This window comes from Condylura cristata, unplaced genomic scaffold, assembly GCF_000260355.1.
Source record: "Condylura cristata isolate star-nosed mole 26May11 unplaced genomic scaffold, ConCri1.0 scaffold00021, whole genome shotgun sequence".
NCBI classification, from domain to species: Eukaryota; Metazoa; Chordata; class Mammalia; order Eulipotyphla; family Talpidae; genus Condylura; species Condylura cristata.
The window spans coordinates 14,728,036-14,745,747 of NW_004567122.1; the positions used below are offsets into that span (position 1 = coordinate 14,728,036).

The 17,712-nt window shown below is 35.9% G+C and overlaps 1 protein-coding gene across 1 annotated transcript in view; it reads left to right on the forward strand.

Moving 5' to 3' along the window:
- Positions 1–17,462, forward strand: part of HSD17B4 (hydroxysteroid (17-beta) dehydrogenase 4) — a 63,097-nt gene extending 45,635 nt beyond the window's left edge. Inside the window, 7 exon segments of the mRNA XM_012727990.1 lie at positions 1,503–1,572; positions 2,188–2,294; positions 3,317–3,403; positions 5,028–5,114; positions 6,375–6,513; positions 11,575–11,702; positions 15,258–17,462. Coding sequence (XP_012583444.1) covers positions 1,503–1,572; positions 2,188–2,294; positions 3,317–3,403; positions 5,028–5,114; positions 6,375–6,513; positions 11,575–11,702; positions 15,258–15,347 — 708 coding nt within the window. The 3' untranslated portion in view covers positions 15,348–17,462.
- Positions 17,463–17,712: the final 250 nt, after the last annotated feature.

The window sequence follows — 17,712 nt, forward strand, 5'->3', positions numbered from 1 at the left end:
GCAAAGAATAAGACAATCAATTTTTTAAAGTTAGTACTAGTATTTTTATTTCACAGATATCATTCCTATAAATTAAACCTTTTTTCTAAAGAAATATTAAAGGAATAAGAAAAAAATTCATGCTCTTTCAGCCATAGCATGCTTCCTGTAGACAAAAGAAATAATAAAAACAAAAAACCTATTATGAGAAATGACTAAAGTCAATTACTGGATTTTTGATTTAAGTGGAATCATGTAAACTAAGCATTCTCCAAATAATAAGGAACACTGTCAAAACCTTGTAGCTCTGTAATGTACCTTTTCATTTGTCTCTAGCATGGTGATGTGTGCTTACCTAGTATTTCATTGCTTATAAGATGTTTTTTTTTTATTATCATTTAATCCCACTTCTTATTCAGAATATTATACATGCATTGATTCCCGATTTTAGTTCTGTTTAGTAGACTCATAAAAGGAAACACTGAATCTTTGAAAAAGTAATTTGTAGAACTGTCATATGAGGTGATAGAGGAGGGAAAACTTATTAAGATTGTCAAACACATTCGATGCTTTTGGAGTTATGAGAAATATTATTTTCTGTTTGTTAAATTTGTTTAAAAAAGAATAAACAATAATTTAAAAAAATCAGTAGTTAAAGAAAGCCAAATGTGCTGACCTTGCTAGTTCACTCAGGGTTTTAATAGCCTTGAGAAGCTTAACACAGCAGTTGATGTGAACCGGGAAAGCCTTGAGGCATATCCAGAGGAGGCAGGTTAATTTACAGATAAATACTTACTACTAGCTTTTTTATAAGTTTCTCCCCATTAACTCTGAAAATTATCAATAGTTTGAACAATGCATAATTTAAACTCTAAAATTTTGTAACTGTCCCCTATTGCTGTTTACATCTTTCTGCTAATCCCAACTTATCTAAATAAAGAAGTGATGTGAAAATTTGGACTAAGCAGAAACTTCAACTTACTGGCAAGCTAACAGTGTTTCCTTGCAAGATGAGCTGATGTTCAGGAATATAATGTACTAGGAGAGTAAAATTTTCTGACAAGTCTGATGACTTGCTTTAAATTGAAGTGTCAATTTAAAGCACCCATTATAAAAGTTGGTATAAATTTTGGTTGGTTAAAAGAGACTATAAGCGTTCATCTACTCTTTTTACCCATTGTGTTTTAATGAGAATAGATTGTTGGATTTTGTTTTTGAATTTCTTCGTTGGCAGTGAAACTGTTAGACCCAGTGGTAGCTCCTGTGTTACTTCCCATGATTTGACAGTCTTAGTCTTCTCTCACCTACCTGATTGCATTGGCAGGTGTTATGGAAAGTATTTGATTTACAATTAATCTTTTTTGGCTAGAAGTTTTTTTTTTTTTTAATTCAGAGCTTCGATTTGGTATATAATGATGCATTTCTTACAATCACCTGTCATATTCCCTTTTTTTTTTTCCTAAAAAAAAAAGCCCTCTAAGAAAACATAAGCACTAGTTACTTTTATAATTCTCTCTCCATAGGCTGCTTTGTATCGCCTTAGTGGAGACTGGAATCCCTTGCACATTGATCCTAACTTTGCTGGCTTAGCAGGTGAGTTGCTAATAGTACATACTAAAGTATTAGGCCAGTTATCAAATAATCTAGTGTAGTTAAACACATTGTTTCTTCTGGTGGTTCGAAAAACATTTAAAAAAAAATACAACAGCTTTTCCTAACTACATGTATGGAAAAGACATGAAAGGGTAGGAATGAGGTTTTCAGAAAATGGTTCATTTCATTTCTTCAACTTTAGATTACAGCGAAGGGAAGCTCCTGCTCGTGCAGGTCTAGGATAGGATCTTGGGGTGGGTGTCTGAGGTAACGATGGACTGGGACTTTGAAGGAGAAAGCAGGGACGTGAGGGCTAAGGAAGTGGACAGGGAAATCACAATGGACTCTTTCAGTGTTACAACCAAAGCTAAACAAAGCAACTTTCTGTGTTCACAGAATCTCTCACAATTCATTCTTGTTTTTCTCCTTTCTGTTTTCTTTTTTATAATTTTCTCCCAGGAAGTATTATTTATGACATATTTTCCTTTTTTTTTTTAGATGATAGAACTCATGTCAGTACAGTATCAAGATGCGTTTTTAAAATCCCAAATTAACTGTTCTCAGTTTTTAAATATGAAAAGTGCCAATATCTGACTGCATTCTCTCATTTGTTAGGTTTTGACAAGCCCATATTACATGGACTGTGCACGTTTGGGTTTTCTGCCAGGCATGTTTTGCAGCAGTTTGCAGATAATGATGTGTCGAGATTCAAGGCAATTAAGGTATATGCATGCGTTGCTCATAATTTCAGCACTTTTTTTTTTATTTTAAGATAAGAAAAGGGGTTGTAGTAACTATATTTTAAAGATATTATACTGAAGCAGTGTTGACTCTGCAATCAGTGTTTTCTTTTTATAGCTCTAAATAGCCTTTTATGCACGAATCATGAATGTTCACATGATTACAAATTTAATAAACTGGATTATCTTAAAAATTAATTGAACCACACATCAACATATATAACTTTAAAAAATCTTGCGATTTTCCATTATCTTTTTTTTTTTTTTTTACTGTTTTGCAGTTTGACCTAATTTAATTGAAAATGTTAAGTGGCTTTGTTTGAACTTTAATAAACATAAACTTAACATCAGTTTGGTAACTGCATATTAGGGTTTATCTATTAAAAATAACAAAGGTATCTGAGTACACAATATCTTTGAAGAAGTAAAAGTCAAAAGATAATATGCTAAAAAAAAGTTTAAGACAGTGTCAACTCCAAAAACTGATTTGTTTCTGTGCTATGTAGCAGTGCAAACACATTTTCTGATGCCTTGCCCTTAATAGTACTTTATTCTCATGCTTTTCACTTTATTGTAACAACATTTTTATCCACTAATACACAGAACAACTGAAGTAGCATAACAAATTATGAAGTAAAAAATGGTATTACTAAACACCTATCCCAGATGTCATTCCCAGACATAATTAGTAACACCTTTAACAAATTATTTTAAGTTCTAGTGATTGCATAATTCTAGTATAATTATGCTTCTGTGTCTTGATTTGTCAAGATTAAAAACTATTGACCCCATATTTTGAAATACCGAAAATTAGCTCACGGATAGCTATATACTTTCCTAGCAAGTTTTGTTGTGATACTGTTTTTAGTTCTCTAATAAATTTAAATGCATTTCATCCTCTTCTGTCTCCTTTGATGCTGTCTAACTTTAAAATCATTCCTTCCATAAGTAGAAAAGTTTCATTTTTCAAACATTTTTAATTCCAGCAATCATTTTTGTTATAGGCTCGTTTTGCTAAACCAGTATATCCAGGACAAACTCTACAAACTGAGATGTGGAAGGAAGGAAATAGAATTCATTTTCAAACCAAGGTATGAAAAATGACATCAGATGTAATCTGTTTTGTTACTTTCTTCACCACACCCTATAATTTTGTTCATGTTAGTACTCGTTTTTGAGACATAATGTAGAATATCTTTTTAAATCAATGGCAGCCGTCACTGAAAATAAGATACCTATAGGTGCTTTGTTTTTTATAATTTCTACTTTATGCTGAACTACAGGGGTGTCTATGTATTAGAGTGTATCTTCTGATAGGGTGATAGGGTGATGTGATTTCTGGGCGAGGTTGTTAGCTGTACTCCAGTGAAATTCTAAAAGGAATGTAATCTTTTGATTTGTAAATTTTTTAAAGATAAATTTTGTTAACTCTGTTAGCCAACCTGATGTAGTTTTTATCCTGATTATTTTGTGCTGTGTGTATGGTTTGTGTTGTAAAAATTTATGTCACCAAAAAGAATGACAACTTCCACCTATCGACTACCTCTATTCCGGAGGCATCTGAAAGTTGTTTCATGTAAGTTTTGTTGTTTGAATAAGCTCATTAACTCTGGAAGGGGACACAGTGGACTTGGTGGAGGACCGTAATTGTGGTGGGGCAGTATACACCCGATGGATATGATCCTCAACATCATGGACAACACTGTAAACCAGTATCGCCCCAATTGAAAACTAAAATAAAAATACAAACACTGAGTTCATTACAGGTTTTATTTTTACCACAGTCCTAGCAATGAACAGTTTAGAAATAATTTCTGTAAATCAAACTTAAAAGAAATGATTACTCCCGGGCCCCCATACTGAATTATTCCTTTTCTATTAATTACTTTTAGAGGTTTTTCTTCCCTTTACTATCTCATTTTCTTCGTGTTGTATTTTAAGAAACATTTTTAAACCAGTTTTTCAAAATGATATTCTTGACATAGTTAAAAGGAAGTAATTACTAAGTGTATTTTGCTCATATTTGCTCTATTCCATATTTGTACTCTCTACAGTTATTCAAAAATCTCTGTTTCTCTTAAAGTCTGATGGGAAGTAGTAATGGGAAAATGATCTTGATCATTTAAAAAAAATAGTCTTTTAGTGAATATTTTGATAAAAAAGTCTTGAATATTTTGATAAAAGATCTTCTAAGCATTAGTTTATTCTGTTTTCTATTTGAAATTGAACTAGAATTATGACTTTAAAGTGGTCTGCTCTTAGCCAGTTTTGTTCTATATTAACAGAGCAGCTGCATTTTGAGTACCACTCCTTCATGTGATATTGCGCCCTACCCTTTACTATTTATGAACATTTAGCAGTTCTCAACCTAATTCCCAATTGCCATCATTAGACACACTTATGTTAACAAAGTCTCCCAACTACCAATGACCTACTTCACCCACACCATTTAATTTGGAATTCTTTGAATTGAGATCTGGTCTTAGGTATTTTATTAGAAGTGCCAGTGGATTCTACAGTCAGGGTTAGTAATAATTACATCAGTAAGCCTTTTTTTCTACTGATCTTGTCATCTAACTTGAACTGTTAATGTAATGTCTTTTTTTGTGAAGAAAAAAATTGCAGTTTTTTAGAAGGCTTTATGCTGTTTTACAGTGAGATTGTGTCTTCATTGAAATAACCACAGCAGATTTTCCTTTTCTTCTCCCTTATAAGATCCAAGGAACTGGAGACATTGTCATTTCTAATGCTTATGTGGATCTTGTGCCGACAACTGATAAGTTAGCTAAAACACCCTCTCAGGTAGGTTATAAAAGTTGGTATCCTAGTCATTACCTGATTTATGGATTTCATTTCATGTCATTTTAAAAATGTTTAGTCTGCTTAGAAAAGTAAGAGATGTAAAAAATTCTTATTTCTTGGACTAAAGGACCTTCAGCACTGTTTGAAATAAAAAAATATTTTGAAAACTTAGGAATTTTTTTTAAGTTTTTTGAGGGTTTTAGGCTATATAACAAGGAAAAGCATTCATTTTCTAGTTTTAGAGTGACTTGGTCTAGTGAGAAATCTTAAGCAAAAAGTTTGTTAAAGAAAAATAAAGTTATATTCTGTACTATTTTTATGATTTACAAATGTGTATAAAGTTTTGTTTGCAAAGACAAAAAGCAATAGTATGTATTTTTATTAAAACATTTTTATTAAAATATTTTCTCTGTTATAAGGTGGGGCTTATACTGAACATGAGTATCTTCTTTCTCCAAATACTTAACTGTGCAGTACTGAGGTTTTCATACCCATGAACTTGTTTTTAATTAGCTGTACTATCACATCACTGAGTGAAGATTAAAATCCTTTAAGCATCTTAGATCAAAAACGTTAGCATCTTAAAGCTGGAAAGAAACGAAACTTAATGCCATTTAGTTTTATTGAAAAAAAAAAAAATGTGGGTTCTCCCTGATGGTGCAGGGTTAAAGTCTCAGAGCTGTCAACCTATCCACAGCCACCGCAGCCTGAGTTCTGTCTCCGGCCAGGGAGCTGACCCACATGGTGCGGCAGACATCTGTCTCTCCGCTGCTCCCCTCAGCAATATATTTCAATGGAGCCACCTGTTCTGCTTTCTACTCTGTTTCTGATGAATCCTTTCACCTCCTATACCTCTGGCCTACACCCCAGTTCCTCTATGCAAAAATAAATAAAAATTTTAAAAAGTTAGAAAGAAAGAAAATGAGACAATGGTTTATTCAATATTTTTCTCCTGTAGTTAGTTATGACACAGTTTGTCTAGTTCTTAGTGTTGTTTTAAAATATTATTTCTAAATTCTGATAAAAGTAAAATCCTCTTAGTAAGAGAACTGAGATTCTGGATGATGTAAATAAATAGAAGCAAAATATTAAAGAATATTAATTAAAGTCTCTTGTTAAAAAAATAAGGCTAGTTTGCCTGACTTATGTACAGGTTTTAAGTTCACTTTTTGTGTGTGTGTGAGCATATATCTGGTGATAATTTTTCCTCTTGAGTCATTTTTCTAGAACTTTTAACATGAGATTTTCTCTTTTTGCTAGGGTGGGGAGCTTCAGAGTACCCTGGTATTTGGGGAAATAGGCCGCCGTCTCAAGGATGTCGGGCAGGAGGTGGCGAAGAAAGTCAATGCAGTGTTTGAGTGGCATATCACAAAGGGTGGCAACATTGCATCTAAGTGGAGTAAGTGATTTCTCTGACTTGCTAGTATCCTAAGGTAACTCTTAGTAAACAGAGCTAAGGGGTCTTTTCATGATAAAAATGTGTCTCTTCAAAGGTAGTTAAGTCATACCTCCTCAGTAAGTTGTTTTTCATGTGAAGTAACATGTTTTAGGGCCAAAGACATATATGATTTTTAGAAATATAGGAAATCAATACAAATGAAAATAAACTGTTTTAAAAAATCTTACTGATACCTGTAATTACACATTTACTGTAGTATTCTTGGCTATATGCTTCATTATCTAATCTTTGCATTCTCTTAAAACATAAAGCACATATATCAGGCAAAATGAAATATTTTCAAGTCATTTGCTTATATTTAAAAATTGACCTTCATTAACTTAGAAAAAGGGTTTTTCCTTTTGTTTCCCCCTGAAAGAATGGTAGTATTTAAATTCTGTTAATAACTATTTACTGGTGTCTTATAGTTTTTATTTCTTTTATCATCTCTTCTGGTCCTTACAATGAGATTTTAATTGTACAACACTTGATGTGATCTATTGTTTGATTTGATTCTCATTTATGCAACCATCCTTAGTTTTAGTTTTTGGTTTTTATTTTTTTCAATCTTTGTATCACTGAGCTAAATCACTATTGCTGGCATCAAAAACCATCTAGGTCTTCTGGCTTCTAGTATCTTAGGAGACTATTGTATGTTGGCATCTATTTTGATTTTGATACTTAATGATTTAAAGTAGATGATTGAATGCTTGGACTTAGGAAATACCTTTTTTTTATGAGCAGTTGCTAAGGTTTTATTAAAGATTTAGTAACCAAATAGTTTTTGTTTTAAATTGCTGTTGCTTGCTTAGCTTTTTCAACTCACAGGGGACCAAAAACCTGGCTACAGAGAACAGGGTTAATTGTCTCAGGTCAACATGGCTGGGCTCAGACGGCACTGGAATTGCTTAAGTTAGTGACCTTGACCAAGTGTTTGACCTGGAAGGCACGCCTGGAAGTGTTTGATCAGGTCCAGTCAAAAAGATCCTGGACCATGTCCATCTCCCCTGTTCCCTCACACCTCCTGTCATGCAGTTAACATCAACAGCAAGTCTCTAGACATGTTGTGGGAAGGGAGGGGAATCTAAAGAGAAATACGAGAATTTCGTTACCAGTGCTGGGTCTGGTAAGGACAAGGATGTCCTGCAAGAACTCTGCACAGTCTTGTGGACTCCACCCCCTACTCCAGCTTTCTGAATTCCACCCACCACTCCAGTGATTGGAAAACTACAGCTCCCAGCAGCACCAAGGAGAGAACTGTGAGGACCCAAGGTCGGAGCTAAGCAAGAATTCTGGGACTTTGGGGGTTATATAGTAAGCTTTTTTTTTTCCCCCACTTGTCACTCTGGAGAGGTAACGGTTCTCTCTCTCTGGAGCAACTGCTCTCAGACCGTGTGATTGGGGGCTAGCAGCATTAGTTTGGGACTAGAGCTCAAGTTAGCTGTGCTGGTAAAGTATTCCAGCTACTTTGTATCCCTCTCTCTTTCCCTGGGTTGTTTCCTTTTCCCCTTTTTTAATAATAAACCCATTATCCTTTCTGTGTGTGCCTGCAGAAAATTACATGTTGAGCACACGGATGAGGCCCCACAGACAGGCAGCCCAAGTCCACTCTGGGATACCCTGTTTAGGGTTGATTTTGACTGGAGGAAGAGGCATCAAAGCTGTGATTTTTATGGTTAGGTGCCCTGAGGCCTGTCATATGTGGTCACCTAGGAGCAGGAGAGCTGCCTTGGCCAGGGACATTGTGCCTTCTGCCTCTTTGGTTGGATATCATCTGAGAGGGATTAGCGGATCCTTGCTCTTTCTGTAGGCTGCGAGTGGGCATGGAGAGATGTAAACCATTGTTTTGCCGAAGAAATCAGAGGGAGGCTTCAGAAGTCATAAGCTCGCTTTTACCTTATTTGTACTTCTGGAGAGAATGTTTTGATTATGACATTTGCCTTAGAATGATTAAAAACCTTGTGGCCCAGAGATATTTCCTCCTTTAGTTTGGAGTTAGAGGTTGAGGTCAAGATAGAAGCCTGTGTTATTTCACTAATAATATCTGTTAAAACATTAAGAACAATGACCTTGTTTGAGTCCTTTTATGTTACTCTGTGTAACTAATGACCTGGCTGTGTTTGAATGCTTTCCCCAATATCTATACCTTCAGGTAGTTAAACTTTTGAATAGACACTGTCCTTGGTCCTTTTTTTAGGGGTGTTTCGTTTAAGTTAAAAGGGTGAAGCTGGACATCAGATGGAGAAATAAATCTCTGAATTCCCTTTGAACAGTCGGTTACTTGTCACAGTTGTCTTACTGTATTGTGATCGCTTTTAAGAACTGCAGGTTGATTTATTTCTAATGTCTAGTGTGGAAGTAGACTGGCTGAACATGTTAAATAAATGTTAAAAGCCACGTAGATGGAATCAGATGTTTCCCTTTAAAAAAAAGTGCTGAAATTGGTGCCTTTCTATCTATTACATTTGCTGTATAGATAGCAACATTTATTTTTTATTCAGTATGAGTGAAATATTCAGGAAAAACACCATTGGAAAATTCATGAGTAGACAGTGTGATTTCTAAATCTAGCCAACAGTGTTTTCTTGTAAACCCTTTGACTCTTTTCCTATTGTTCTAACAGTAAAAATGTCATAGAAATGAAGCATGACAGGAAAGCATAAAGAAGATAAAGAATCAGAGGCTTTATGTTACCTATAGAACAGTCTATTTTTTTCCTGCAACTTGAGAAACAGAGTAAAATAAATTTTTTTTCCCCTATAAATCACTGGTAGTAAAACCTATCCTGAATGTAACATGATGTGGTCGACTGCCTTTATCTCACATAGTGCGAGTTGAGTATTAAAATCATTGATTTGCTTATCTAGTGTTGTTGTCATTGTCTCTCTTGATACATAAGATACAATTTATGCCCCATTTTCATCCTGAAATCTGAAACATTCTGAGTTCCAAAACTTCTGGACTGCAGGACTTAAAAGAAGGAATTGGGAACTTATTCATATAATACAGATAATTCCGATAGGACAGGAATGGTAGGAGACATGGAAAAGGTGCTGTTGGCTTTTTTAGAATGGAAGGATTGCTTCATTTAACAAATATTTGAGTATTTCCATATGCCAGATCCTCTGCTAGGTTGCAGATTACAAAAACAGGCTCACCTGTCTTTATGGCACTTCATTGTAGTGTTCTTTTTCAGACATTGTGCTTTTCACAAATTGAAGACTTGGATGGCGCTGGGTAGAGTAAGAATATTGGTGCCATTTTGACAGTAGCATGTGCTCACTTCAATTTTTAGTTATATAGTATTTTTAAGTTAAGATTGAAGCATTATTAGACCATTAGACATAGTGGATTTATTTATTGCCATGGCCGGGAATTGAACTTGCATTATCTTCAAGGTACGTTTGTATGAAAAGACAGGATGTCTTTTACTGTCCACATGAATAACAGTAGCAGTGGCAGTGTTTCAGGAATGTTTTAAGTACTGGAATTTTGCGGAAACAAGGGTTGTTGAAATACAGGCTAAACGGAAGGAAGACCTAAGTCAAGGCAGTGGCAGTAGTGGAAAGGAGAGGCCTGTCTGGATCTATTGCTAAGACAGAACCGACTGACGTGCCTGCTGTGATGGCAGAAACAGGTGTCAGAAGGGAAGGCAAGGCTTGTGCCTGCATGACTGAGGATGTTGACTCCGTTATTATTAGGTGGGGGAAACATCAGAGGAGAGAGTGGGGGGGGAGGGAGGTGTTACGCTGCTGTGCTGAATCTGGAGTAGACAGCCATCTGATTTAGATTGTGGGGACTGAGCATCTGGAACTTAGTGGCCCCTTCACAGCTGAGACAGTTCAGACTGTGTTTGTGGGAGTCCTGGTTGGAACTCAGTCTTCTCTTTACCAGTCTGCTGCATGGCTGGCAGGAAGAAACTGCCGGTATTTCTTTCTTGGTGCTACAAGATCATCTGCTCTTCATAGTGTATAGAATATTGGCTCCAGTATTTCCACTCGTTTCTAAATAAAGTGAGCATTTAGAATTTGCCTATGAATTTTAAATATTCAATGTGTTGTAACTCCAGGTGTAACTATGATGCCATGTTTCCCAATAGGAATTTATTTGTTCTTGCTAATAGCTATAAAGCAGCCATTTAACTGAACCTTTTGACAAAAACAGATTTAATTTCCTGTGATAATGATTCAGTATTGTTGAGTGAAATTATTTTTCCCCTTAGAATGATAGGTTTAGGCTGGCTTCCATCAAGCAGTTAGGTTGTTTTTCTCCTAACTGCTAAAGGAAATTTGGTTTTCTTTTTCCATTATAGCAACATAATGGAAGTTACATATTGGAATTTACATTTATATAGCAAAATTATAAAACAATGCATTTTGGCTTAAATATACTCAAGCAATAAGGTCAGTTGGATTTTAAAATATATGTGCCATAATTAATTGTATAGGGCCAAATCTATATATATAGAGATTATATATATATATGTGGGCTAAATCTTGTTATCCAATTATGCAGCATATTACCTGGCTGAATGAAGGTTTATTTAAATGTAAGAGACTATCTCTTTAATCTTGGAAATTTGCCAGAATGTGAAAGACTATTATGAAGACTTGGTAACTAACATTCTTTTAAAGTCAGCATTTATTCTTGAGGATACCATTTGATTGTCGGCGCTCATTAGTTCCTGGGTTAGTGCTCATCTTGTAGCAGTCAAACCAATTCACATCTACCAGCAAAATACCAGTAACCCTCTACCATAATCTGTGGAGACCCTGCCCCTTTGAACGTGGAAATGTTTTAAAATTCACCTTTCTTTCTCTGTTCTTATCATCGAAGAACTTTTTAATAAAAACATCTCAAAAAAAGGATTTGAAATTTTTTCTGAAGTCATTAATTTAAGAGTGTAGAATAATATCTCATTAACTTGGAAACTCTAACAATGCCTTTATTTTCACTAGTTTATTTTATTCTCGTATTTTGAGGAGCACATGGTAGTCTTTGGTTTCTTCCTTTTCCTCTCAGCTATTGATCTGAAAACTGGTCCTGGACAAGTATATCAAGGCCCTGCAAAAGGCTCTGCTGATGTGACATTCATACTTTCAGATGAAGATTTCATGGAGGTAGTCCTGGGAAAGCTTGACCCTCAAAAGGTAATGTGCTTTGACTGTTCCTGTGCTCATTGTTATTGCTTCCTGTATTGCAACTGTAGTTTTCAGTCTTATTTGTCAGATAGATAGCTTACAACTCTGAAGAAGACACAGTTGATAATAATACTTGAAATGGCAGATATGATATTTTTTAATGGAATTTTAACGAATACGTTTTGAGACTGAATTTTTGGGTAAAGTTTTTCAACATACAGTAAAATGATACAGAACACACATAGGCCTTTTTAATTTATTTTGCTGTTAGTTCAAAGGTGAAAAACCATGTGTTAAGTAAACATTTTATAAAATTAGACATTCTTTCCTGGTATATAAGACTAAGAATCGGTCTTAGTTGACATTGAAATTAGAAATCAAAGAGTGAGTGGTACAGAACAACCAGTGCCTTCATGTGAGCCATTTAGAGGCATTTTCAGTAGAAAATCATGAGACGAGTGTACCCTCTCTTACTAACACTATTAGTTAATGCTGTTCTGAAACTGGGTCAGTCTAAAAACACTTAAATGATTATCATTTAGGATAGAGGAGAAAATAATGTCATTTTCAAGACATCATTTTGTAGTTAGGAATGGACTATTCAGTGAGGAGACTTGGCAGTTGTACAGGAAGTAGTGATGCTTCTCATTCCATAGGCCTATGGCAATACCACACAGAGTAGAATCAAATGTAAAAGATAAAAAGCAGAAGCACATACTTCATGAAAGTCTTAATGATGACTCTTAGGAAATTCTAATTAATATCAGGATCCTTTTAAACTCAGTTGGTTCCATTACCGTCCCCTCCACCTCTACACTATTATTCCTCACTTTCTTCAGCTATCAAAGCTTTATCTCCTAGTATGCAGTTTTACCCTCTCTGTGAAAAACTTTATCTGTGTTCGTGAATTCTTTCAAGATTCATGAATATGATTTCAACAGATGATTCGTAGATCATTGATCTCACTTCTAATATCTCTTATCCCACTCTACATTAACTTCATTCCTTATTAACCAGTATAAAGCGCACAACTTCCACTATCTCTTTTAAAAAAGCCTTATTGGGCCCTCCCTGGTGACGCAGCGGGTTAAAGCGCAGAACTGAGAATCTGAAGCCGCTTCCGCATGAGTTCGATTCCCGCCTGCCCCCGGGGTGACCACATGGCGTGGCAGACCTCTCCTGACCCGCCCGCTGCTCCCCTCAGCAGTGTACTTCGTCGATCTGCCTGTTCTGCTCCCCGCTCTGTCTCTGGTGAATCCTCTCGCCCTCCGCGTCTCTGGCCTGTACCCCAGTTCTGTATGCACAAATAAATAAATCTTTAAAAAAAAAAAAAAAGCCTTATTTTCCAGCGCCATCCCCTACAGTCCATTACATATCATGTTGTTCCTGCTACTACACTTGAACTTCACTGAGGCCTCCAGTTTGCTGGTAAGGCCACTTTCTAATTACCTGTCTCTGTCTTCTCCTTGTTTGGCTTGATTCCATGCTCAGTCCTCACGTCTTCTTTGAAAATAACCTCAACTTCCTTGTTTCTCTTACCTTACTTGCCAGAAAACCACACCTGATTCACTTCCGCCATCTTTGCATCTTTGTTTGAATGGATGATCATGGCAGGAGAAAAGCAATACAGCCTCATTGGCTTTCCTTTAAATTTTTGATCACAAGCCTCACCGAGCACACTCTAGCAATCTCAATACCATCTTCTAGGAAACTTCTGTATGTTGTCTGTGACAACAGCTTCCTACCTGTCTTCTCACTGTATGCTCAGCTTGTATTCATTTTCAGTTGATGACCTATCTACTTTCAGGCTTCATCGAAGGGGGAAAAAAGACTTTCATATGAAAACTTTCCATTCCCTTTGGTAGATCTGTTATGTCAATGTCTGCATTTTGGCAGAAATTCATAGACTTTGTTCCTTCATGGCAACTTAGATCTCAGTACTTTTTTGCATGGCATTTTGGCTAAACAAACAAACAAAACCCTCATGGTTCAGTTTTTCACTCTGTTCAATTTATGTCCGTGTATTTCCCTTGAAAATTTAAATATTTCATACTGTCCCAGTGAGTTAACTGGTGTACCATGGCACACAACTTGGAAACTGTGACAATAATGGAAATGTGACCAGGAAACTTACTTAACAAATGTCATGATTTGGCAGCAATCTAGGAATCATCCTAAGAAAGCATCAGGTAGGGACAGAGATTATGGTCAGAACTCTTCCACTCAATAGCAGCCATCAAATATTGGTATACTTCAAATAATTAGGTGTTTGTTTGGGTTTTAAGTCCCTGTCAGACTTCAGTCCTGGCCGGCAGGGTTGAGCACTGAGTCCTCTTCTGTGGGCTTCATAGGCCATGGTGTCTGTAGTTGCGCATTGAAAACAGCCCTCATTTAATCAGCCCTCCCTTATTTCTGGGATAAAAAATTTAAGTAACTTTTGCATCTCCTCCCTTTGAAGAATTCCATTTGCACCTGACCTGAGCTGCTGCTAGATTATGTACACAGTGTAGTATTAAGTGGATAAGTCTGAGTTCAGGTCCTGGCCTTGCTTCCTGCTCGCTTTGTGGCCTTGAGTTATTAAGTTATTTAAGCAACTTGAGTTTCAGTTTTTCATCTGTCTATGAGACAAAGACCTGATATGCTCACTTCAAATTGATGACTTTATTTCTCAAATGAGGTGATGTGTATATGCCTGTTTTATACATTAAGTGCACATGAATGTTACTTTTTTGCAATCTAGCTAAAAATCTTCACTTCATATTCCATATGTTGTTTTCTCAGTAAACTATAAAAACTGTGACTCATTATTTTTTATTTTACTGCTAAGGGATTTGACACTGAGGGAGAAATTAAACAACTCACATGGTTTTCTGTGTCAGGTCACATGCAGAGTTGGTACAGAGCTGCTTAGTGTTGTCACACACCAGCCTGTTATTTGGTGATAATGAACTTAATGTGGTAGACACTAAGCGTTTACACACTATTTCATTAAACATCTACAACAAAACGGCCTTATTTAGCTAGTAATGTCAAGTCCCATGAAGCTGAGGGGGCGGGAGCTCAGAGACATTAAGGAGTTTGCCCAGGCTCACCTTGCCAGGAAAGCAGCCTAGGCTCTCTGGTGCTGCGTGTTCCGATGTTTTCGCCACTTAACTACACAAAATGACTTTCTGCTTAGTGAAGATATCGTAAGTAATCTTAATCACCTTTGAAAACTTCAGATTGCACATTTTATTGATAGAAATATAGTAATTAGCCTTTCACCCACATGGCCTCAAATTCATGCTTAAGACAACAGACGAAAGCAAACCACTTAGGTTATAGTAGAACTTCCAGATCTGTCAGTGCAGATAAATTATTCTGTGATTTTCTGAAATCCCTCACAGGGTGTTTTTTGTTTGTTTTTGTCTTTGATGTTTGTAAAGGAAGGTCATTTATAATCATTAAACTAATGTTGTCCAGAATTATCAACTCACTTGTATTCAGTTTTAAAACACTCTTCTGAAAAACGTAATACAGCATAACGTGATAAAGGCTGGCATTTGTCTCCTCTTTCTTTTCCAGGCATTCTTCAGTGGCAGACTGAAGGCCAGAGGGAACATTATGCTAAGCCAGAAGCTCCAGATGATTCTTAAAGACTATGCCAAGCTCTGAAGGATGCCCTACATTATTAATGAAAATAGAAAAATTAAATGCTCTCTTCTTCCAAATATGCAGAAGTGATTCAGAAGAAGTGATCAAACAAAGATAACAAGACAAATTGCTTAACATTTTCAGATTTCAGATAACTTTTCAGATTTTCATTTTCTACTAATTTTTCATGTTACCATTATTTTTACAAGGAACTATAAGCTAGCATGTAACTATCCTTCTGTTCTTAGATCTATATCTTGGTAATAAAAAAAAAAAATTCACCCAATACCAGTCTTTTCAGAATTTGTGATAGCTTTTGTAAGTTGAAAGCAAAATTAAAAAGAGAGCAAGGGCTACTTTAATGCTTCTAAACTCTCTATTTTGTTATTTTCTGTTCTCTATTGATATCCACATCTTAATATGAATCTTTATGTATGTACTCACTTTTCATGCTTTGCTATAAAAGATAGTATTCTGCTTTAAGATGAGAGACAAGCCTTTGTGTTCTCAGATTTCTTCTTCCTTTTGCTGGAAATTCATATAATGTTCGTAAATGCACAAAATATATAATTCTCTGGTTTAATCAGTAATCTTAATTATAAAGATGGGGTCTAACAAGTACTGTCATGTTACTGTTTTGCTCAACATCTAGCTTGGATGACATGTGGACATGTGCTGAGGAACTCCTATTCTGACGAGTTGACTGCAGAGGTGACCAGCAAGAGGAGTATTCAGGTCAGGGATGGAGTAAATTTCAGTTGTGGAGCACAGTTGAAGAAAGCATGTATAGGAGTATGGTATAGGTTGAGTTTCCTGGAAAAGGGACTTTTACAGAAAGATTCCTATATAGGAGATTTATTAGGGAATGCTCTTGGGATAAGCAGTTTTGGGCTGGGGCTGAAGAATGTTGGGAAGACAACATTTGGATGGCTTTTCCGAATTCTCTTGAGCTAACTAACCATTGATTAAGGCCATGACCTTGGCCAAAGCAGCAGAGCAGTTTAGAGGAGCGCTACAGTCAGTGAAAAATCTTCCCAGCAGCTGAGGGACTATCTTCAGTACTAATCTGGCTTCGGGGAGCACAGCACAGCACTTTGTTTCAGGGGACAAGGTTGAGGGAACCAGAGTTTAGGGATCAAGTAGGTCTTAGAATTTTTGAAGTTTAATATTAAATACAATGACAGAACATGAATGAACAGGATATATAGAAAGCATAGAAGAAAAGTTTCATACTTAGCAAAATATACCTTAGTAACATGAGCTCAGTGATAGCATAATATTTAATTTAGAGACATCCATTGTGATGCCAATTAAATTAAGACAAGTCAGTGGCAGGCTTATAATATTGCTCTTTTGTAATAACTATTGTTCCTGTTGAGCTGAGAGAAACTTAGTGTCCTTCCAGGTAGAAATAGAAATAGCATATTAAAATTAATCAAGTGACAGCACACATTAATGAAAATGTTGAATATAGACCTCCAATGCTTAAAGTATTAAGAATGTAACGATTTAATTATCTTATGAACTCATCTCTATTAAAGGCCAGGGAGTTATTGGCATTTAGATTTAGTGGCTTCTTAATAGTCTTCATGCTTTAACCTTTCTGTAATAATTAATATGGTTGAATGCACTGTTCTCAAATACTTTGTTCCCTTTTACCAATGAAAAATATATTAACTTCTTAAACTTAAGGGTTAATCTCCCTGACTTCTACTTGTCTCTATTATAATTTCCTGTTTGCCTATCTTTACAGGATTTTTGATCAAAGTTTCAGCCTTTTCTACTTTTTGGTAGACATTTTCTTCCGCGATGATTTCATCTACTGTCATATCTTCAGCCATCATCTGAGTGCTGGTAACTCTGAATGTGTTTGCTTAGTCCTCATTGCTCTCTAATTCTATAGTCGTCCTTGCAGTTCCAAATCATTACTGAGCGGTTGCATGTCCCAGATATAATCAGGTACAGAAACTTAGAGCATTGGGGAAGCCAGATTGTGAGTGCCCAGCCCAAAGAGCTTTTAGATCTCCTGACTTGAGCGTTTTCATCTCAACATTTGGTGTATCCTAGGTTTTCCAGGTATATCATCTGTGTGACGCTGATCTTATCCAGGACTCTTGATTTTCTTTTTTTAAAAAAATAATATAATAGTTTATTTTTACATCATTTTGTGCATTTTCCCATCTCAGTTGTAATCCCCTTGGGCATCTCATCACCAAATCACCCATGTGCCATCACCATAGTCCAGTGCACTTCCCTCCCCCCACTGTTTTTGATCCCATTCCCACTCTACCCCCACAAAATGTCTCTGGTATATAGCTGTTCATTCTCATTCTATTATTTTCTTACCTGGTCCGTTATATTCCTGCTATGAGCACTCTTGATTTCT